This window comes from Egretta garzetta, unplaced genomic scaffold, assembly GCF_000687185.1.
Source record: "Egretta garzetta isolate BGI_Z169 unplaced genomic scaffold, ASM68718v1 scaffold81, whole genome shotgun sequence".
Taxonomy (NCBI): Eukaryota; Metazoa; Chordata; class Aves; order Pelecaniformes; family Ardeidae; genus Egretta; species Egretta garzetta.
In genome coordinates this window covers 2,933,789-2,957,937 of record NW_009258671.1, presented here as the reverse complement: position 1 = coordinate 2,957,937, position 24,149 = coordinate 2,933,789, and the positions used below count along the sequence as shown (strand labels likewise).

Here is a 24,149-nt window from a genome sequence, read left to right as displayed (position 1 = left end):
ACAAGGCCAAGTGCAAGGTCCTGCACCTGGGTCGGGGTAACCCTCGGTATCAGTACAGGCTGGAGGCAGAAAGGATTGAGAGCAGCCCTGCCGAGAGGGACTTGGGGGTGCTGGTGGATGAAAAGCTGGACATGAGCCGGCAATGTGCGCTGGCAGCCCAGAAGGCCAACCGTACTCTGGGCTGCATCAGGAGAAGCGTGACCAGCAGGTCAAGGTAGTGGAGGCCCCATCACTGGAAACATTCAAGATCAGGTTGGACGGGACTCTGATCAACCTGATCTAGTTAGTGGTGTCTCTGCTCACTGTGGGGGGGGTTGGACTAGATGACCTCTAGGGGTCCCTTCCAACCCAAAACATTCTATGATTCTATGATAGTCCAGGGAGATTTTTCAGGAAGACTGGGTGCTTGCTGAGAAAGCTGAGAAACACTGCCCTGGAGGCTGTGCTCTAGGCCAGGCTTTCATTAATCCCAATTCCAATGTCACCACACTTTTTAGACCTTGCTTATTGGCTTTTCATGTACATTAGTAGTTATTCCTGTGGGGGAGACAAACACAAGTGTCATCAAGAGACTTAAGGTCACAGATGAAACCTTCTTCAGCACCAGTTCTTGAAGGTGTATCTACTGATTCTTAGATCTGATGTCTACTCAATTAGATCAAAGTCAAGTAATCTCTTCTTGTGACTTTAGCTAGAACTATTTATGCTTGGTCAAACTACTCTCTGATTTTGTAACATCAGCAATCAGTAACTAACAGCACCCCAACCTGTAGGACAACCACAGGCAGCTTTTTTATCTTTCACTTTTGCATGGTGAACACAAGCCCCAAAGGAATGGGTGCTCCTAGTGAATGTTGCAGTGTCTAATTATTAGGATCTTTGCCCCCTTCTAGACTTAACAGCATGCCAGTTGTATAGTAGGTAGTTAAACTTGGATACTTTGAAAATAAATCCAGAAAGGCTGTTATGCTGAGAAGAAACACTGAAGGCGAGCAGCTGGGGATACTGAGGAGAGTGATATTATGCCTCTGCTTCAGGGGCTGAGGTAATTTTCTCCACTTTTGGTTCAGACCCAGTTCTGCCCTACAGGTGAGCCTCCGAGTGATTTATACCAACTGGGAAGGGCTACACTTTCTTCCAAATCATTCCAAGACAGCAAGAAGAGGCCAATGATTATGTCTGTGCTGCTTTCTAGCCACTAACTCAGGGCTTAAACACACGTCAAGATGTGAGAAACACGAATCCATTCCCCTTTTCCAGTCTGACTGCATGTCACCCCTTTGCAAGACAACTGCCTAACCTGCAAATCTACACAGTTATGTATGCTTTTGAAGTTCCTTTCTTGCTTGTGAGCACTCTCTAGAGACCTTCAGTGGGCAGGGGTGTCAGCACTTCATCCTGAGGGATCTGGCACTACTGTAGCTCTTGACCTTTTTTGGTCGGAAAGAGAAAGAGATGGGCTTAATTTTTTTCTAAGAACTCAGACCCTGTTTTTCACATCTGAGTGAGTACTCTAAAATGCACAGCTGAAACCATTTGGCAAAACCACAAGTTCTGCAGTAAGTATACTTGAGTTAATTTTCAACAATTTAGAATAAAGGTCAAAGTTAAGTGTAAGTATCAGTCATTTCTTCTGAAAACATTTTCAAAACTGTAAGTACCTAATTGCTTTGCCATGAGAATATTTTCCTTTGTCTCAGTCTAACATTAGTGCAATTGCATTTGAGTAACAATTTGAACTGTGCCTAGTAAAACGAGATTTCAGAATGCTTTTTGCAACTGGAAGAATAAATTAGTTAAAAATTCTGACAGTATAATTGCCCTCTGCTTGGTTACCTCATGTGATTTTTAATCCTGTTTGTCAACAAAACAAGGATTTACAGGTTTGTCCATATGACTAAGCTGAGCCAAATGGAAGATGCATTTTACATTGCAAATAGGATGTCCCCTTGGGACTCAGGCAAGGTAACTTGTAGAATATTGCTTCCTAGACATTTAAATTCAGATATTTTTGTGCTTTCATTCTCTTTTTTATTGGTTAGCTAAGGTGAAATATGGTTTAAAACTATAAAACATATTTATGGGTTTGTATAGGATAAATGGGTCCAAACTGATGTCTCCCAATTGTAGCCTGCCTGCCATCATCAACCATTCTGAACATGCCTGCTTTGATCCACCCAGGATGTATCTGATTTGTTTTTAAGCCAACCTCATTCAGCCCAAGTTACATCAGCTGTACTTCATGCGTCTGCTTTGTGGCTGTAGCGTGTAACTAAAACTGTCCACACAGTGTGCTTTAGTTCTTTGTGCGCTATGTAAAGTGGCTGTCTTCTAGAAAAAAACCTTCTGATCTTCTGCCTGTCTTTCTGGTTGCCTGAAGAAATTTAGTCCAGTAGTGGAGATGGCTGGAAGAGGCAGCTCTGATGTTGCTGCTAACTAACTTCTTAGACTGCCATAAATATGTTCCAAACTCAGTGCAGAAGTGGAAGGAGCAAGATCCTGTAAGGAGGGATTTTATGGACCTCTTCCCTGAAATGTCAGTGGACATTGGAGGCTTATGAGTAGGATTCAAGTGTAGGTGTTTACATGATAGCTGGTAGGTCAATCAGAACCTGAGGGCAGACTTTTGCATAAACATAGTCTTACCTGGCCTGCACAAATTCCTTAAGTGGTTTGTTACAAAACTTAGGCACAATGTGAATATCCTAGTAGCATAAGCTGCCTTTCCTCTTGCTGTTGGCTAAAGAGATACTGACTGATGTTTGCTGAAGGAGATAATTTCCTTACAGCTGTGCTGATCCTAGGAGGCCAGCTGTGTTCAGGGCTGGCCTGGGCAGCTTAGTTTAGGGCTTGAGACCATAGTTCCACAAATATTTGAGGTGAAATAACACACCACTGGTGCTCAGATGGGCAGGTTTCACTCTCCATCCTTTCCTACTCTGCTTTCACCCCCACTTTCTCCTCTTTTCTCATATATTCTCATCTTCTTGGCTCCACTTTCCTGCTCTTTTGCTTATGTGAGTCTGACACTCGTTGAACCATTCTGCGGGCCAGATCAGTTCACTACCTGGAAAGCAATCTGTTTGCTGCATTAAATTTCTGCCTGTTTAATGAGTTAAAAAGGTTTGCAGAAGAGCCTGGAGAGCCCAAGAGTAGAAGAAAAGTAAAGCAACAGGAAAGCACAACAGAGAGCAGGGAGATGGGAGAAGGGAGTGGGAATACTATTGGTTCATCTTTAGGCACAGAAATGGTAGTCTGAGTTCTAAACTGGTTTTAAAGTGCAGTGTAAATGCACCTGAGCTGAACAAGTTATGCACCTACATCTCTCTGATAATCTAGGCTGTTAGTCTGTGTTGGGTTCAGTTCCATTGGACCAAGTGTGACCAAAAAAATATTTTAAAGCTGGGGAAACCACTCTTAGGAACATAGGTGGAAATAAGAATTCTATTTTGTTATTCAATTAATGATCTTAATAATCTTGCCAGTACAAAATGGAATGAAATGCATTTTTTTCTACCCTAATTTATTCTTTGAGGGAAGGTAATAAGTAAAGGCAAACATTGCCATTTTGTCATCTGTAATTGTATGAGGGGCAGTGTGATGTTTCTGATGCCCCAATAGAAACTTGAGGAGAGGTTGATGGCTGGTTTCTTTTAGCACCAGAAGAGAAAACTTGTAGTTAGACAGATTATGTTCCCTGTGTATGTCAGTGAAATGCAGGGAGTGTTATAGTGAGGGACAGAATCCCATTGCCAACTCCTAGGGGCAGAAGAGGACAGACATAGGAGACTGCGACCTTTGTTCTGTTGCTCACTTTTTGGCATCGCGGGTGGGCTACGGTCTGAATAAAGCAGTATTAAGATAAGGCATAGGTGATTCCCTGGGTTACAAATTTTCATGCCAAATTGCAAAGAAATTGCAGAGAAAGGTTTAGTACTGGTGACTGAACAGTTTGTGTAAGCATCTTTAAGCAAAGCTGAAATGCAAACTATTTATATATCATAGTTAATTGTCAGAGTTGTTGACCACTTGCACTTAATTGTGAAGTAAGTATTTCCAGGAATGCTGTCATGATGCATTACACTTTTAGAGACTGAAAATGAGGTGGTAGCTGTAGAAGGAGTTAATGCACATGAATTTGCTAAGAATCAAGTTAGTTAAACAAATTTGAGAGGATTAACATTGCTGTAGAAATTAGTGTTTAAAGAGATTGACTGGGGGGGTGTTGGGTCACAGAATGTGAAAAACAATTCAGTCCTATTGGTGGGCTTCCCAAGGACAACTTGTTTCCCAGCTGTGGCTCCATGAAGTGGAAAACGTAGAGAAGAGCAGGTGCCATGAGACAGCACTGGGAAAGTGCATCTGAGACAAAAAGAGGAAATTAACCTATAACCATCCTGATTGCAAGGTAGGGCTCTGAGTTGCCCTGGTTTTCTTCAGCTTACCCCACCAGGCAGAGGGAACTGTACTGGATAACTTGATTTATTGAAGCCTTTGTGGCAATCTTTAGAGAGAAATCTTAAACTGCTGTTCTCCCTGTTTAACTCATCATGCTAACCCTCAGATGTGTAGGGGCTTTTACAGGTAAGTGTATACCAAGTCCCCATAATATATTTCTCTTTCTTTGGACACATTTTTGGGAAATACATAAGATGTCTAAGAAAGAATGCAGCTTAGTGCTACCAGAAGCTCTAACCATCAAGTTGAGATGGAGATGAATAAAAGTAGGCAGACAAATAGAGGGATGTATTTGCAGCTCTTGGGAGGGGAAACAGAACAGAGTCTGGTTTGTTTCCATTTAGAAATTAAGTTGATCTGGTGGGTTTGGTTTTATTTTTTCTCCTTCTAACTTCAAGGCTAAGATATTAGTCTCCAATACAGTTTCTATTAAAATTAACAAATTGACATGGATGCCAGTGGAAGAGGGGAGGGGTCAATAGAACATGCAGAGCAGAATGTCCTTTTTATGGCTAGGAAGGACAGGCATAGTAAATAAATACCTTGGAGGCAGGTATATGTCAGTCAAACATATAGGTCTTCATAGTCCTGTCTCCCACAGTGGTCAGTACCAAATGCTTGCGAAGAAGACTGAAAAGCTGTGTTACAGATGAACTAGCTTGCCCTCAGAACGTCTCTTTCCCCCGTTCTTTGCTTACTGGTTTTATGCTGCTCACAGCATGCAGTATTTGATGAGTAACAGCTAGCTGTTATATTGTTGACATTCACATGTCAAATTTTCTGGATTAGAATAAAGTTTTTAGGCTTGTAGCTTTTGTTGGAATCTAGTTTTATTGGAATCCGGTTTGCATTTATTTAAGGAAGGCACTTAAATATCAAATATCTTAGGAGGAATCTGATTTTTTGCAAACATGGGACACAAATGTTTCTTTTTTCCTTCTGTCTTTTTCAACACTGTAATAGGATCGTTGGACAGACTCAGAAACAGACGTCAGGCTCAATTAAAAAAGGCAACATGAAAGAAGCTGAGAAGCCACGTGCAGAGGACAAATTCTGCTGTATTTCCAAGCTGAAGGTACAGAAATATTTTAGAAATTTTTATGAACACACAGCTGTAACTGCTTGCACTTGTAGCAGTTTGGTAAAGTTACAATCTAGACTAAATGAACGAGTGAGTTCTATTTCTTCCCTTATCCTTAATGCCTTAACCATGGTCAAGCAAGTTTGTAAGCAATCATGTGTTGCTTTTTATGTCCCTGAACTTTACACTCCATGATGTGTTGGAGGTGTGGTTGATTGCTCCTTTAAAGCTCCATCTCTGAATTTGTGTAATCCCCCTGACCTATTTACCACTCCTCTTAAACCTGTGAAATGAGCCTTACGGATTGTGACATGGCAGTAAAAGTTGGCTGTTGATGTACCCTAGACTACTCAAGTTGTCAAGAATTTCTATAAAAGGTTGTAAAATAGCTTGGTTTTTATAGTAATTCAAAGCCCAAATACATTACTTATGCTTTTTAGCACTTGCAGCAGATGAATTCTAAAATATTGATTTTATTTCATAAATGCTGTTTATCAAGAACCCTAAAGTTAAAAGGATTTGAATACTACTGCGTATGTTCATATTTATTTTTTTACTGTCAATTGCTACTAGATTCTTGTAAAAAGGACACACTATTTACTAATTCTGTTTGAAATTACTTGTTCTGGGCTCATGGCCTCTACTGAGGTGGGAGAGCAGATACTCGATCAAGTAATTCAATCAAAGAAAATTATCTTAGTTCCGCAAGTAATTTATCATTCAGATGAGCAAAGGGTATGAAGTTCTTTGTACTCTGGTCTGGCTGCAGATGTTATGCAGTCCTGCAGATGGCAATCTTGCAGCAGATACACAGTGGGAGAGGTTGTGCTGCGCCTGTCTTGGCTGGGGAAATGGGGCTTAAGGTTTCTGAAGACAGTCTTGGTCCATGGGAGCAGGTGAAGAACAAAATCTTTCTTCATTTTTTTGATTTAGTGATGCCATAACTCTGTGGGCGAGGATCGATGGTAGGATTTGAACTTGTTTTATCTGGAAGCACATCTTTGGTGGGGAAAATAACCATAAAGTATTCCTAAGTATATAACTTTGAACTCTTTGTGCATTCTTCTCTTTCCTTCCTAGGTATTTCTGCTGGCACTATCACTTGCATTTGTTGGTAAAACGATGTCTGGTGCTTACATGAACAGCATGTACACACAGATAGAGAAACAATTTAATATCCCGGCTTCCTTAGTGGGGATCATTAATGGAAGCTTTGAAATTGGTAATCACTCATTTTAATACTTCTTATTCTTTGAAAATAAAATACATTGGCTGAGCTTGTATTAGTGACTCTCATGTCCACAGCAATCTGTCAATTTGCTGTACGTGACAATAGTGACCAAATCTATCCTACTGCTTCAGCTGGTACTTACATATTTACTGTCTTGGAAACTAACAGGACAAATTAAATGAAGAAGTTTAGGATTAAAATCTGGCTCATCTAATTTCTGCACTATCTTAAGATATGAAAGAGCAACTAACAAAATAGAACTACTTTATGAGCTTTGTATTGAATCAACTAACAAACCAGAAAGATTTTATAAACTTTGTTTGAATTTAAGGTCATATTTAGCATTTCAGAGTTCTTTTAATCAGTGACCTCAAAGTTGGTTGGAGTGGATTGTCTCCTTACTCAATCTCAATAATATGTCAAAATATACGTCAAACAGCATGTCATACCTGTACAAGTGTAAAGAAAGTTTCTAGTTCTACTGTTAGTGACTCTTACCTTGCCTATCAGTGAGTTTTACTGCCCAGTGACAGGCTTATGTCTTGTCATTGCCACAGGAGCCAAACAGAAGGCTTGATAGCTTCAAACCCATCTAAATAGAGATCCTCTCATGTGCACTTTTCTATAACTAGCTGTGGCATTCTTATCTCCAAGGATGTAAAATAATTGTGAATAATCATATTAATATTTGAAATTATTAAGAGTCAGTATATGTGGCAGACATAAGGAATCGTGTAAGTGTACATCTTTGAGTCATTCAAGCCACTGATTCAATACAGTCTGTCTAGCAGTCATACATAAAAATGATGTTATCTTCTTTCAGAGCATGATGCTCGTCACGAAGAGACAAGGTTTTGTTCTTTTGACAAAAAGATCACAAAATTAGTAGGTGTACGATTACTAAACTATTATTTTTATAGGACTTGATTCATAACATGAAGCTTGATTCTTTTCTTAGTTGCATAGCAATAAATGAAGAGTATGGAAAATCAACTCATTCTGAAGTGAAAGTGGAAGAGAAGAGAATGAAGATTTTTAGCCCGTTTGTATTTTTAAATGGTACTAGGTACAAAAATCTGTGGGTTTTATTCCTCTTAAACTATTACTGAAATTAATATTAATTTATTATTCCTTTTTTCTCTGTATGCCATCTTGTGTTTATTATTTTCAGTAAAAACCCACTTGGATATATAGTTCTGTATTTTCCTACTCATTGCAAAATATTCTAGGAGAATAACTTCCTAAACCAGCTATTATTCTGCAGCCCCTGGGCCTGGTCTCTATGTAAAGTAATGGGGAATTTCTTCTTTACATCGATGCAGTTAAAAATCTCTTTCACCATGATCTCTTTTCCATTCTGCCTTCTATTCTCATGTTCTTTCCACGTGGTGTAACTCTCCCAGAAAAAGATCACAGATAGGAGGGTATTACTGCATCATTTAGGCAGTTCCCTGCCTAGCTACAGTTTTTGCAACACGGGAAGTAACAGATGTTGAGCTAACAAGGTATACTCAGATTTCTGCTGCACTTTGAAAGATATAAGGATGCCTTTGTTTGTACATAAGAACCAAGTTCTTTTTGCAGGCAACTTGCTGCTGATAGCGTTTGTGAGTTACTTTGGAGCAAAGCTTCACAGACCCAGAATAATTGCTTTGGGCTGCACAATTCTGTCATTTGGATGTCTTTTGATATCACTTCCTCATTTCCTATTTGGAAGGTGAGTATTTTGCTTAGCTTACAGCAGCGTCTGTGATCCTTACTTGCCTTAATCCATAACTTCTCCCACTGAAATAGCATTGCTTATTGAGAGAGACATTGCTGAGCATAGGCATGATAAGATAATTGTAGAGCAGCTTGTTTTGTTTTGCTTCTGAGAGGGCTTCGAAAGTCAGTCATCGCTTCCTGAGGAGAGACACCCCTCTGCTCGGCATCTTCCCTTGCCCGTGCCTTGCTTTGGCTTCATCCTTGTGCTACATCTTGTGTGGACTCTCTGAAGAAACAGTGGCCGGTGGTACTGTCACATCACACTACTAGCTCTTATCTGCTTTAAAGATGTCTTTGGTCTAGAGCCTGGATGACAGATCATACCTGATCTCTGTGCTGGCAAGGCCATTACAGACCATAATGATTCTTTAACCACTTCTTCACTACTTTTGCTTGGCTTAACAAAATAATCATTTAGGCTTCTCTATATTTTAATCAGTGGGATATCTTTTGAGAAAAGAAGATTTTCTAATCTTGTTATGTCCAATGCAGTATGGCTCCTTGGTGGCACCCTCTGATTAGGCTGTAAACTGGATTAGAATGTAAGAAGAGTAGGAAAGAAGATGATATGAGGGATTTTAGTATGGTGTTTCATCAACTTCTCCTGAAGCACCTGTTAAAAGGTTATGTTAGAGGCTAGATAACAGTCTGGGTAAAACACTGGGTTGATTCCCTGCTACAGTTCCTTTGTTCCTGATTTGTTACTGAGGCTCAGTTAAGTTTTGATGTGAGTTTCCTTCCTCTGATACCTACATGCTCTTCTTATAGGTAGCTTTATTACCGAAGTACAGATTTATGAGGTGATTCTCCTGTATTTCTTCTAAACTTATACATGCTTTCCTCTGATTCAAACAGGTATCGTATTGAAAGCAGTATTTCACCACAGGAGAATTTTTCAGTCATGCCCCTGTGCCTTATTAATCAAAGCTTGTTGTCTTTACTTACAGAGGAAACATCAACAGGTATGACTCTTCCTATGTCTACTGATACTTTTTCCTCAGTTTTTATAGTGTTTAAGTAAATACGATTTTATTTTTATTAGCAATTATTTCAGGGTCCTGCTTTTGATCAGGCATAAAAACTAGAGGTCAGAAAATTTCCTAGTCTTGTTTCTGTAGGCTGTGGCTCCAGAGCTGTGGCTTTTTTTCATGCAGTTTTCACAGTATCTGAACAGCTCGATTAACATGCCTGTCAGTCCACTTTGGGGAAATACTACACCAGGTTGTTCTCACAAATGCTTCTTTTTTTGACTTGAAATATTATGATACTGTGAGGAGGTGGGAAACTTATTTGGACAATGGATAAAAGGCATCAGGATGCTTTTTCATTGTGCCACACAAGAAATAAAAGAATGAGAAACAGAGCAAAAAAGTAGATCCCACTTCCTTTTAGAGAAAATAGTTTAAACTAGGCTGAAACTTATCTAGGAGACTGAAACATGTATGTGCACTAGCAATATGCATATAAAGTCACTACTATGAAGTCAAAAGGCTCAGAGGCAACTATTAAATGATCATACACAAAATCCTCACACTGAGGATGGGATTAATCTCCTGAGCCTTCAGCTACCTCAAAGGGAAGCATTTAGTCTGAACCATCTGTTTAGGCTCCCGTGGTAGTTGGTCAAAGGAGACTATAGAGCTCTTGCAGAGTGTGTCCCTTGGTGTAAGGACGCTCATGCTCTTTACTTTAGGGTGGGTCAGATCACCTCCTGCATGTGCCTACTGACCGTTGGAAGCTTAGGTGATTGGTGGCTGGCAGAAGTTAGGTGCGATGAATCCCACAGTTAATTGTTATATTTTGTGATGGTGTTCCATCAATGTGTGCTAAAGCTGAATCACGCTGCTGTAATATTGTATGTACACGGTGACATCAAACCATAGCGCTGTACTGTAGTTTTCTGTGTCCGCATTTAATAACGGATGTGGCTTCCAAGTTTTCCAAGACTGCATGTCACTTAAGGGATTAATTTTTCCATCTTCACAATGAAAAGTTGAGAAAAGTGTATACTTAATAGCACTTGATATTAATTTTTCATTTGAAGATTTCAGATACTGATTTTATTCATTTTATAAATGCACAATTTAAGGCATAGATAGGTAAAGCATTTTCTTCTAAATTATACAGACATTCAATGTACACACTAGAACCCATAGGTCCTCAAGCCTATGACTATACTTGCATAAGATGATTGTTTCTCTGTTAGTTAATGGACAAGCAAAACTGTGACGTTCATACATATGAGTCCATCTCCTGTGTGATGCAAAAACTAGTTTGAACTTGACCACGGTTGCATGTGGGTTGCATCACCCATGTTTGCTGACAGCAATCTCGCATTGATACAGGAGAGCCAAGCTTGCTCTCTGAACAGTAATTCTTTCATTTAGAAAGTCATCAGTTACTGCTAACAAAGCCATTTTTTATTTGTTAACAAATTGGCACTGAGAAGTCTCAGCATGACAAAGTGGGCCATAGAGGACAGTGGAGTCTGAAGGAGACTGTATGGGACAAAGAAATCTAAGGTCAGGGACAGAAAGAAAGTACTAAAGGTCATAACAGTTCCTGATATAACTGTCCTGATGTGGGACAAACAGGATTGTGCTGCAGCACAGTATTCTTCTGTTGTTATGTAGAAGGACGGATATGAATAAATAAGAGCTAGATCCCCAGATAGATTCATCAGGCTGGCCAGATATATTGTTATGGATCTAGATTTTCACTGAGAGTTGTATAAAGGACACAGTGAGTCAGAAACTTCCTCATAGTGAGTCAGAAGCTTCCTCAGAGCAGTGTCCAGATGGGCAGATTGTGGGCTATGTTCCAGTGGGTGCCTGCTCAGGGGAACACCGACCTTCTGAGTTGCAGAGGTATGATGGAGGTAGAAAACCTTCCTGTAACATTTGGTGAGAAACACCAGTTATGGTAGAATTTGTATGTTATTTTCCAAATCAGAAGTTGCATTGTCCTCAAGGTGTCCCAAACCTGAAACTGAATACCTGAACAGATAGCATCAGGACAGATGAAATTTCTGGATAGCGAGGTTCATTGACGTGCAAGGCAGAAATCTGTGGTGCCAGAACAGAGCTTCGAGGTAAGGGTCTAAGCTGGGGTTTTCAGGTGGTGAGGACTGTTGTACAGAGTGCCCGCTAAAGTTACCAGCAAACAGCCAATGATTTAGACACACACAAATTTACTCTCCATGTGCTTTTTCTGGGGGGCTTATGAACATTAGTAAACCAGAAGCTGAATCAAAGCAAAGAATCCAGAAAGCTCAGAAATTTCATTCTGTGCAAAGGTAGAACACTACCACATCTGCACTGGCATAGCTTTCTTGGAAGCAAATGGTGGCACCTCACTGTGAAATCAGGAAGTCTTCTGGTTTATTTCAGACAATGTTCTTATAACAAAACGACAATGTATGGGCTTTATGCAACGAATTACTTGAATCATTGCAAAAGACTTCTGAATTTCAGAGATGGTGATACTGTTCTTGATAGCCCACTCTTCCAGATTGTCCAGGTCTCTCTGTAAGATAGCTCTCCCTCCTGGTGTGTCCACCTTGCCACCTGGTTTTGTGTCATCAGAAAACTTGGTGAGGGTGCTTTCAATCCCATCGTCCAGCTCATTTATGAAGATGTTGGATAGCTTTGGGACCGGTACTAGCCCCTGGGGGACCCCACTTATGACAGGCTGCCAGCCTGAGCAAAAGCCATTGATCATCACCCTCTGAGTGAGCCCTATGAGGGAATTTCCCACCCATCTCGCAGACTGTCCCTCCAGTCTGTATCTTGCCAGTTTGTCTAGGAGGAGACTATGGGAAATAGTGGTAAATGATTTGCTGAAGTCCAGGTAGACAGCACCCACTGCCCTCCCATGTCAACAGAAACTATCACTTCGTTGTAGAAGGTGATCAGATTAGTCAAGCGTGATTTTTCATTGCTTCATCACTGATGTTCAGGCACTGTCTTCTCTCCACTGACATGAAAATGGCAGTGCTGCTGATGGAAAAGAGTAAAGGGAAGGGCCTAGGTTATGCAGTGGTTGGACTGCCAGGTGGCTCGACAAGGTATGGCAATGGAGAGGGGTGAGTTTTAAACTCTACTCCAGCAAGTGCAACAGCTTTTTCCAGTTCTGGAGCCTTTCAACTATCATGACTACTTCCCTGTTTACAGGACACATCTACCCATCAAAGTTTAAGCTGTTAGTCAATTCTTTGCCTTCATCTCTAGAATTTAATTAATAGTTGGAATTAAAACATTAATTCTGACTTATTTTATTCACAGAATGTGAAAAAGAGCCTGGGTCCTTGCTGTGGATATTTGTGATGGTTGGAAACATAGTACGAGGAATGGGTGAAACTCCTATCATACCTTTAGGCATATCATATTTGGAGGACTTTGCCAAAGCAGAGAATTCACCTTTCTACCTGGGTAAATCTACCCTATTGTGATAACTCCCCTCCCCCAAACAAACACACATAAACAAAAGGGAGCGTTATTATGACTCTCTTCAGTCAAATAAAGGAAGAGAGAAGAAAGACATTACTGCCTTATCAAAACAATAATACTGTAGAACCTGTAATTTAACTAGAGATGAACTTGTTGAAATGAGTCCAGTTTTAAGCACAAATGTCTATTCAGTAGAGCTGTCCTAAACATATGTAACTATTCCCAGAAAATAATTATGTCCGGGTTCTAATTTAGTATGTTTTCTCCTTTTCCTACTTTAGGATGTCTACATACAGCAACTGTAATTGGACCCTTCCTTGGTTTCTTGTTGGCATCATTCTGTGCAGAACTGTTTGTTGATCTGGGATCAGTAGATGCAGGTGAATATATAAAATCTTACAAATAAATCAGTAGGCATGATGGTGTACTTATCAACACTAAAAGATGTTTCTTTGCTAATATGAGATGCCTTCATTTGGTCTGAGTTTGCTGATGTTTCTTTTAGAATGGAAAATCTGTGTAAAATATTCAATAAAACTCCTGAATTCACGTATACACAAATGAATCTGCATATTAATTATTTGATGAAAAATTGTGTAATCTGGTTTAACATAGGAAAGGTCTAAAGCTGTTTTAATACAAAACACTGAAATTTGCCAGAAAATTAGCAACATTAGAAAACTGGAGGCTATTCTCTTTCATCAGCCTCATTTTAAGAACCTTTAAAATGCTTTTAATATATCATGTCAGAGATGACTAGAAAAACACATAATGACAGCAAACAATGTTTCTGAACTAATGTAAGATGTGTTTGGGTTTTTTTGTTCATTTGTTTTTTGTGTTTTGTTGGTTTGGTTTTTTTTTGTTTTTTGTTTTTTTATAGAGGAAATAACTATAACAGGTACTGATGCCCGCTGGGTTGGAGCATGGTGGCTGGGCATTTTGATTTGCGCATTAGTGAATCTTCTCGCAGGAATACCTTTTTGGTTTTTGCCCAAGTCACTTGTGAAGGAAGGAGAAACCAATGAATGTAAGGAGACAAGAAAAAAAAGTGTGCTATTGCAAGAAAATGAAAAAGATGAAGCCAAACAGACAATGTATGAAATCACTAAAGGCAAGTTATATTGTATTATATTTCCTTCTTAACTTAGTCCTTAAGGTGTGAACTATGTCTGTGTACTTTTTTTTTAAGTAAAGATGGGTCCATGGTATGAAATACATACTCTGTTTTTCATCTCTCTGCAGTACAAAGGATTTGTGCAGGGATTTAGAATGGCTCCTTGCAGAGGAAGAAAGTTAATTTAATAGATCCAGGATCTGAATTCACTCCTTTCCCCCTCCTGCATTTCAGGTGTATGTAGATCTGGAGCTTTTCTTCCTGGTAGAGGATTAATGAACTGGTTAAGAATATTACACCTTAGTGAGCTGGGAACAGGTTCCAGATATTAGTTACTTGTACCCCACATTCACTGTGCAAAAAAGTAGAAAACCAGCACAAGCCTTGTGCATTTCTTGAGTCCAACTCAAAGCCATAAAAGAGAATTGACAGGTGCTTAAGTGTCTCATAAACATGTAATGGCTGTTGAACAAGGACCTATTTGACTCGCATTTATTCATGTTACTGTTGGCAACATTCACATCTATGGTCTTTCAGATCTGAATGTATCAGTAGGTAGCTATTTTTTTTCCATTCCATATTTTTTGTGCTAGCTGGAAACCTAAGTGAATAAAATATGTCAAAGGCTATGATCTTCAGAGTAGTCTCATGATTCTGTATACCCAGTTCAGGGCCCCTTGACAGGATCTTAATTTTCAGAAAGTAAGTGCCAAGTGCCAGATGCCTCTCCATGGTGTTTTCAGCTGAGTCCTACAAATTCACCATACTCAGACTGAGTACTCAGATCTTGGCTGATACTGCAACTTCATTGTGATAAACACAGGATCTTTCTCTGCTGTCATGTAGCCTTAAATGAATCCATGATTAATGTACTGCTCTGGTGAGGAAAGGTTTGTAGTTCAGACTGTGGGTCCTAGTACTCCAGAGTCCCTTCAGAGCTTATGTTTTCATCATCATACCCTCCTTGTGTTAGTGTGAATGTCCACTGTCCTTGAATATCCTAAATTAAGAATCTTCTAGTTTCACAGAATGGTTGAGGTTGGAACAGACCTCTGGAAGTCACCTGGTTTAACCCCCTGCTCAAGCAGGACCACTTAGAGCCCTTTGACCAGGACATGTTCAGACAGCTTTTTAATATCCCCAAGGATTTCAAGTTGAAAATTGAAGTATTTATAGTTAAAATTCATCTATTCCTTAGAAATCTCTGGTTATAAACTGCATGGCATATATAAACTATTCAGCCTATTTATAGTGTTTTGGATATTTGACTCATTTTTGCAAGACATGCATACAGATCCTCTTCTAGTAACATACTTGCTTACCTCTGAAAGATATATATCCTTCCTAAATGGTGCCCACTTTCAATGAAGCACAGTCATTGTTTTACAGATGCTTATATTGCAGAGAACATCTGCAGAGATGCAGAGAACTCTGCAGTTTCTTGACAATAGCTCAACATATTAATTAAAAGAGAATTATTAGAGGAGACAAAGAGGAATTATGGGGTTTTTTTATGGTTCAGATCCTGACTTAATAGGCATTAAGCAGAGAAAAGGTCTGTGTAAATTAGTTTCTCAGATGCTTACTTGGCTGAAGACTGGAGAATCCAGAATTTGAGAGTTCGGTGGGAATAACTGGTCACATCCCTCTTCAGGCCTCTTCTGCCCCATTCCTACTGACAGTAGCGATAACCAAAATCAGTGATCAGGTCCCTGGGGGCAGGTTGTCACAGCTATCTACTGCATTTGCACCTCTTCCCCCTTGTACGCCCTTTGCATGCCAGGTGCAGGAAAGAGGTTTTGGTGAATGCTCTGAGGGATGAGAGAAAAATGAGTAGGAATGGTGGGGGAGTCACTGCTGCTGCAAATCTGTAGGTGAAAAGTTCAGTTACTATACAGCTATAAAGTTTCAGGAAACTTTTATGATAAGACTATTAGTGTGATTTTTTTATAAGCAGCAGCATGCATTAGTGTGCATGTGTGTGTGTGCAGTTATCTTTGTGTAGAAGAGGCATGTTGGGGTAGCCTGGGCTGAGCAAGTCATCTGTGGCCTGTGGTGTTTGGCAAAGCACAAGAATTAGTCTGATCCAGTTAAGGACCATTTCTGTTTCCCTCTTCCCTTCCTCAGCCACACTGACCAATGGGTGATTCATTTCATAAAGCACCACGCTAACTTGTTACATTATTTCATTCCAGATTTCATCCCATTCCTCAAGGCTCTGTTTCACAACCCAGTTTATATGTTGTTTATATGCATAACTGTGTTACAGTTCAGCGCCTTCAATGGCATGATATCCTTCATGCCCAAATATTTGGAACAGCAGTTTGGAAAATCTGCATCGGATGCCATCTTTTTAATTGGTACATTTGCATATTGCTTTGCTGTGTTCTACCAAGTAGTGATGCAAATTCTCTCCACTTATATGTGTGTATATATATTCATGTGTACATGTATATGTATAGATACTAAGGTCAAATGCTTCTACAAATGAGAGGTTCCACACTGATTTCTAAATAATCATGCACTTTCTGCTAAGCTTCTCCTAAGTTTCTGTGCAGAGTTTAGTAATCTACTTCCCATCTTTTGAATTGGCCCAGGAAGTTCAGCTGATGTAAAACTTGCATCACCAATCTCAAAGATGATATGCTAATTTGCATCAAGAGACCATGGGCCCAATTATCTTGATTATATTATCTTGATTAAAAAGTGTACTATAAAGTACAGGGTAGATTTCATGTTCATGAAAATGACATTGCTAGAACTCTTATGACATAGATGGGTTGAACCTATGCACAGCTAAAATTGCCAGTGATCTTCAGCACTTTTCATCATCTCCACTCCTCAGGTATTGGTCTTGGGCCTTCTGAAAGCCTTAGATCCTCTTTCATATGCAGAACTCTGTGGAAGGAAAGCACTGACCACGTAGCCGTCTTTTTTTGTCTCTTCTTTATCAGCTTGTCTTTTTTTATGAGTGAGGACAAGGTGTCATGCACTGGGAAATGGTAGTGGCAAGTAGTTGTAGGACAAAGCAAATATTTTGAAACCGTAGGAGCCTTTCTATGGTTCCACTTTATCATGTCACCAATTCTCAGTTCCCTTGTTTACCTGCAGTGACTTAATTAGACTAGAATTTATCTAATCATTATAAAAGAAACATCTTAACATACATCTATCCGTGCTTCTGTTCCTTAACTGAGTGCTCATCTTTCACTGTAGCTGCACCATTTTATTTAAAACCTGCCACACAGAATGTCCCAGACAGTATTACTGTTGCCCTCTGTTACCACTGTTTTGAAGCTGTACGCCCAAAGGCATGTAACTATCGTACATCTTACCTGCGTTGCGTTGACATTGCACTGCTGCGCTGTTTTTCAGCCAGCTACTTCCTAAATGTCTTTCAGTCAGTCTTTGCTTCATTAAAGTGTCATAGAGCAAAGAAGTGTGAGAGCACATTCAGTAATCTCGTATCAAAACTGAAAGCCTGTTCCTCCTTTCTACGATGCTCGGTGAGCACCAAGATGTGCTCCACTAGCTTATCTTCCTGTTGAGTTTCTCTCTCAGCTAGAGACACTGTATTAAAACCCTGCCCTTTGTGTGTGTGTGTGTGAGCTGGAACTAGATTGCCACACAAGATTGCAATTTTCCAATGAATTGTTTCAGTCTTACCCTCTAGCTTGCTCTCCAAGCAGCTCCCAACTTTGCTACATGGTTTGGGTGTTCAAGGGAACTCGTAGAGACCCATTTCTGACTGTAGCTAAATTATTCAGTCAGAGGCACAATATGAGTTTTTGCCAAACACAGTTTTCCCTTATGAGTAGCTTTGATGGTGTCCTCCTTTATTTTAACATGGAAGTTTCACTTGTTTAAATAGGTGTTTACAACTTACCAGTCATATGCGTTGGGTATTTTTTTGGAGGCTTATTCATGAAGAAATTCAAGATAAATGTGTATCAGGCTGCGAACATAGCATTTTGGGTATCTTTACTGGAATACCTTCTCTACTTTGCTGCCTATTGGACTGTCTGTGATACTTCACCAGTTGCTGGCCTAACAGTTTCCTATGAAGGGTATGTTTTTTAAGACACAAGAGGACTTAAATCTTAAGACACTGGAATGATTTTTCTTGTCAAAAATCAGCCAGGAACTCCATAGTTTTGCAACATTTTAGTTTCATGATTTAAATTCTCAAGGCTTTTCACATGCATGAGACAATAGGTCTATCTTCTGTTATCCCTGTTTTAAACAATAAAGTGTATTAAAACCGATATCCCCATCAAGTCTCATGCAATTGCATGTACATATTAATTCTTTTACTAATACAATTATACATTCAAGTCATGTAACTGCAGGTAAAAATAAGTTGTTGATCAAATTAGGCATACATGAATGCAATTTCAGAATTACAGAGGGACAAGTCCCTTTCTTTATCTTATGCTGGTTTAGAATCACAGAATCGTAGAATATTTTGGGTTGGAAGGGACCTTTAGAGGTCATCTAGCCCAACCCCCCTGCAGTGAGCAGGGACACCGCTAACTAGGTCAGGTTGCTCAGAGCCCCATCCAACCTGGCCTTGAATGTTTCCAGGGATGGGGCCTCCACTACCTTTCTGGGTGTTTCACCACCCTCATTGTAAAGAATTTCTTCCTTATATCCAGTCTAAACCTACCCTGTTTTAGTTTAAAATCATTACGCCTTGTCCTGTCACAGCTGGGCCTGCTAAAAAGATTGTCCCCATCTTTCCTATAGGCTCCCTTTAGGTACTGAAAGGTTGCAATCAGGTATCCCTGCAGCCTTCTCTTCTCCAGGCTGAACAACACCAACTCACTCAGCCTGTTTACTGGAATTTGATTGCTATCGAGTTATCAGGGGATATTTTATCTGCAGTTTCTTGATTTGAAGCCTGCCATTAATCATTGGGAGGGGTTGTGTGTCTGTAAAATGCACGTGTAGGTATAAGTAACGCTTGTAGACAACCGAGAACATACATGCCAGAGATGAGAAAAATGCTGTAGTGTATGCAGACCTATCTATGAACTGATAATATTACTATAATGTGATGCAATATAAAATAACATCTTACAGAAAGATAGAAAGGCATGACTCCAGGATAGGAGCATGTAGAATTGTGTCCTGGATCTACACTTGAGCTAGAATAGAATCTTAACCATTACAAAAGGCTACTGTAGGTATTTAATTACTGAAATACTTATTCATCTTCTAAATGTATTTCAGAATAAATCAAGTTTCATATGCAGAAGACACTCTACTTGCTGGCTGCAACAGGCATTGTGACTGCCCGCTTAAAATATGGGACCCTGTTTGTGGGAGCAATGGAATCACATATGTGTCACCTTGTCTTGCTGGGTGTAAAGCCTCAAAAGGAACTGGAAAAAGTGTGGTAAAGCCTACATTTTATTGTGCTGTAACTATGAAATATAGTAGGTGGGAAATACCCATACATGTACATTTAATTAGATCTATAAGGTGATAAATAGAGTTGGACAAATTCATTGAGTAGCAACAGAAATTCCAAACTAAATATGAAAATTAGTTTAAGTTTAAATTAAAGAATACAATGAAGAAGCCTCCTTTTCTTCAAATAATTGAAGGAATCTTAAATGCTCAAAATTAGGTGAGAAATTTTTCTCAAGGTATTACTGGGTGAAAACCTGAGTGCACAAGGACATTTCGTCTATGAAATTCTATAGCATGGATTTAATAATTTCTTTTACCCTGTAGATTTAAACAAGTAACCGGGTATTATAGAACTTTTATTATCTTAATAATGCATTTTCCATAAAAAAAGTTTTAGACTGTAAACAAAAATAGTGAGTTCAATAAAACCCCAAATCATACATTTTCGAGAACCTCAGTACTTTGCAAACATTTTACAGAAGAAAGGGTCAGACACTGTTGCCTGTGCTCACCTTGGCTGACATTTGAGAGCTCTTTTACTGGCAATAGCCTCAATGATTTCAGTAGAAGCAAGTGTTTGAGTGAGAATATTGCAACCCAGCCTCAGTCAGACATCTCTGGTTTCTTCTCTTCTGGCATATGAAAGACCACCCACTAGGTTATGAAAAAAAGGGTCAGATCTATAGGCACCGGAAGGACCACAATACCAGGCTGTGCTGGAACGTGTGAGGGCTCCCTTGGCTGAAGGCTCTCTTGATCATCACCTCCTTGAGGAAGCATAGTCCCAGTTGCCTAAGAGGACCATAGCTCCCTGCCGGTCTCTGACCCCGTGTGCCACACACAGATGATGGTTGGTCCTGTGCCTGGCAGACGGGGAGGGAGGCCGCAGTGCTGCACACGTGTAACATACTCAAGTGCAGGAGGGAGTGCACTAAGTGCCAAATGTGTGAGTTTCACACTCGGCGTGTGAGTTTTGACAAGTCTGTGTGATAAAAATACTCTCTTTGACAGGTATTTGAAAACTGCACCTGTATCGCAGCCTCAGGGTTTTCATCTCAAAATGTCTCTGCAATTCTGGGCCAGTGTGATGGAGAAGAAAACTGTAACAACATGCTTCATTATTTTTTAATATTGTCGTTAGTCTGCAGCTTCATTTTTTCCTTAGCAGCCATGCCTGGGTACATGGTCTTAATAAGGTACAGTAATATTGTCCTTATCTTAAGAAACATACTGGACTTTTTATTCTGAGGTCAAACACCCCCAGGAATTAAAAGTGTGTTAGTTTGTATATGGAGGGAGGAAGAATAAAAAGATCTTATGTAATTTCTGTGCTGTGTTAAGGTTTAGTGTCATGTCAGCTTTATAACCTGTTGTGGCTTCTGGCTATCAACTGTATCCTAAATTAACGTATGACCGCTCAGTCAGTGTGCTGAGATATTGAGCTGTGTGATATCCATGTGTTTACTGATCACATCAGAATGATATCGATTAAGACAAAACTATCTTGCACTTTGCACTGGCCTCAGTCTAAGTGAATGATACCAGGGTAATAGCTTTTGTGATTTGGCAGTCTTAGTTAAGGAACTTCAGTAATTGTCACCCAATGAGGATAGTAAAACTCTTTCAACCAGTGCTCTAATAAGAATGATTTGAGCCTAATGTGATGAAGAGTTCGAAAAGAGAGGTAAACATTAATGTCACCTCTACTAATTGGTGTACTATGTAATTATCATACAGGTCTCTAAAGCCTGAAGAAAAGTCATTTGGAGTGGGTATCCATGGACTAGCTTCAAGAGTGTTTGGTAAGAAAAGCTCTAATACACTTCAGAAGCACCATTACATCTGATCTAGAGTTAGATAAGGATCACACCAGGCCTATGGACAGGGCACAGGAGTGTACTTCTATGTAGTGCCTTCGATGAGGAAGAATTTGGGGGTTTTTCACAGATCTAGGCAGCATGACAAATTAGAACAGCTTTCAGTTTGTGTTTGTTTATACTAATAGGCTGACTACATCTGTTCATCTGAAAGCCATTTTACATTCCGTCACTCTGGTTATATGTTTATTGAATGCAGCGCTCACTGATGAGAGAAAATGTTGAGTTGTGAGTAGGAATCACAGTCCATATTATAGCATGTATACATTGTTAAACAGGCAACAGGAAAGGAAATCTTTGGTTGAGAGTAAATAAGTGGATAGGGAAGAAGAGAGAACATACAAGAAATACAGCAAACAGGGTTCATGGTGCAAGAGGAAAGGACAGATGGAGTAAATGAGAAACAGCATAGGTTCTATAGTGTATCTGTTAATCAGAAAAAATATAGTACTCATAAAAACATTCATAAAAACATTTCTAATATCCTTTTTAGCTGGAATTCCATCTCCCATTTATTTTGGAGCTTTGATAGATACCACTTGCTTGAAGTGGGGTACTATGACTTGTGGTGGAGAAGGAGCATGTAGGATGTACGACATTGTCACATATAGGTATATTTTGTACTTTATTTTCATTTCTCCTTCTTACTGTATTATTACATGCATAGAGATATACTTGTACACTCTATCTTTTCATAGTAGACAAACTGCTCCTGTGTTAGAGATTTGACACAACACTTTCCTTTGGCATTGGATTTATTTGTCAAGTGCAACCTTTGCCACAGATCTCGGAACATCCTTTGAACAGAAATGTTCTGGTGCTATAATTATGGTCACTAATGGCCCTTCATGAGAACAGTCCTTAAAACACTGATTTCTGATAAAAAAATTAAAAGCAGTAAGCCCCTGTGGGAAAAATGTCAGACGTTTCATGGCTGACCATGCAGTATCTTCGAACAGAAAATGGTTTAAATAGTACTTGAATTAAAATATAGGAGAAATTTATAGAGAGGATATAGTTACCCAAGTTAGAAACCGGCCCAGCATGCTTTGCTTCATGCTTTTGTAGTCCTTCAAGGAACACTGTGGGTATTTTGAAGTGAAATCTTGTTGAACAAATGGCCTCAGGCCGATTCCTTTTAACACTGTGTTGAGGCTGATTTGGAAGCAGAATGCTATCTCATGAATACCCAGAAGTTTTACTGAGGTGGTCTGAGCTGCCCTTTTCAGGGCGCTGTCTTTCCCCTGTAGAGAAAGCCGTAAGGGTACCAGGTGGCTAACTTCACTGGCTAAATTAGTTGCCTGAAGTTGGGTGATGTAAATAGCCATTTCGCCAACACTGATATATTCTCTCTTCTCATATCGATTCCTCTTCTATGAGATCTGAAAGGATCAGAGCACAAGCTTTAGAGTGGCTGGGAAATTGTCACAAAACAATGTACGATGAATAGTTTTGCTATTTGTTCATGAATGATGTATTTAATGAAGCTCATCCTTTATTTCAGGTGGCTCTATCTTGGCCTGCCAGCAATATTACGTGGAGTGTCCTATATCCCAAGTGTGCTAATTCTCCTTATTTTAAAGAAGAAACTTAAATCTGAAAGCCAAGTCTTATTAAATGCACCAGTAGAAATGCAGGATAAAGTGCAAGAAGCATTGAAATAGCATTTCAAAGCAGGACATACTGTGAAAAAAAAACCTTGCAGTGTAAATTTTAGATATATCCTTGTGAAAGATTTCATACTTTAACTAGTGAACACTTGGACAGAGATTAATAGAATGACACATAGTTGTATCCTAATTATATTATAAAAGTATCAGTTCATAAATGGAAGTTACAGGAAAAATGTTTGGTGCAAAAGAACGAGTAGAAATAAGAAAACATGAAATGCCAGGTTTGAGTTGTCTGAGCAAAGGTCTATGAAGTGTGACTGAAAACTACGTTTCTCGTTTCATTGAAAATAGTGAGAGTTTTGCAACTGACTCCAGTGATGCCAGATTTCATTCTGGAATTCTCCAATGGCTTCTGCCACAGCATTTCCCATTGAGTATAGACAGGATTTGTAGTTTCTTTGGGCCTGACTTTTCCATAAATTCATTGAGTTATGCTGTTAGTCCTTTCAGGCAGGGACTATTTGTTATGCTGCATAGTGTAGATGGTCAGTATACTGGGAACCTGGTTTATGACATGGCTTGGGTGCTGTGGTAATAATAACAAATAAAAAAAAGGAAAAAAATAAGTATTTTCCAAATGCAGTGTTATGGTGATGTTTTCAGGTTTACATAGAGCACAGAAATCATCAGGATTTGTTACTTCAGTTACATTCACCCTAGAGGGGAATAACTCATACATTGAGTGTGATAGAACAATACTTGTGAGTATTTTGCCCATCATGTTGCTGTCTGCTAAATTCTATGCATTCTCATGTCTTGTCAAGTTATATTTTGAATGGTACATAACTGTAGTCATCCACGTGCTCTTCCTGGTCTTTGTCCAATTTTTATTTCTCTCAGATGTGATGCTACAATGAATGTAGTATACATTTGGGGTTCACTGGCAGTGAGCTGTTGCCCTAGGATTTCTTAAATATCTCAGGAAAAGACCTGGAATGTCTTGGGGGAAAAAACATACAGAACCCCCTGCTGATAACAGTATCTGTCACACTAGGTGTATCTGGTTGAGTATAGTGCATTCATGTTTACCTTCTAGATTGGAACTGCTTCATGTTTAGGTCTGTCTGCAGGTGGCCATGCAATAA

At 39.5% G+C, this 24,149-nt stretch overlaps 1 protein-coding gene across 1 annotated transcript; it reads left to right on the top strand.

Moving 5' to 3' along the window:
• The first annotated feature begins 5,437 nt into the window (after positions 1-5,437).
• Positions 5,438-23,055, top strand: LOC104135125 (solute carrier organic anion transporter family member 1A2). Its single transcript, XM_009648736.2, has 14 exons — positions 5,438-5,533; positions 6,620-6,761; positions 8,355-8,487; positions 9,390-9,496; positions 12,818-12,964; positions 13,264-13,362; positions 13,866-14,096; positions 16,295-16,459; positions 17,971-18,166; positions 19,332-19,497; positions 20,526-20,710; positions 21,252-21,316; positions 21,885-22,002; positions 22,896-23,055. The coding sequence occupies exons 1-14, from the start codon at positions 5,474-5,476 to the stop codon at positions 23,053-23,055; spliced, it is 1,974 nt and encodes a 657-aa protein (XP_009647031.1). The 5' UTR covers positions 5,438-5,473.
• Positions 23,056-24,149: the final 1,094 nt, after the last annotated feature.

Bases quoted from the DNA above. Each gene is read 5' to 3' on its own strand.
- LOC104135125 (XM_009648736.2), top strand. From the start codon at position 5,474: ATGAAAGAAGCTGAGAAGCCACGTGCAGAGGACAAATTCTGCTGTATT. The intron at 13,363-13,865 runs GTGAATATATAA...GTTTTTTTATAG, and splicing joins TCTGGGATCAGTAGATGCAG to AGGAAATAACTATAACAGGT. The intron at 20,711-21,251 runs GTACAGTAATAT...ATTATCATACAG, and splicing joins GGGTACATGGTCTTAATAAG to GTCTCTAAAGCCTGAAGAAA.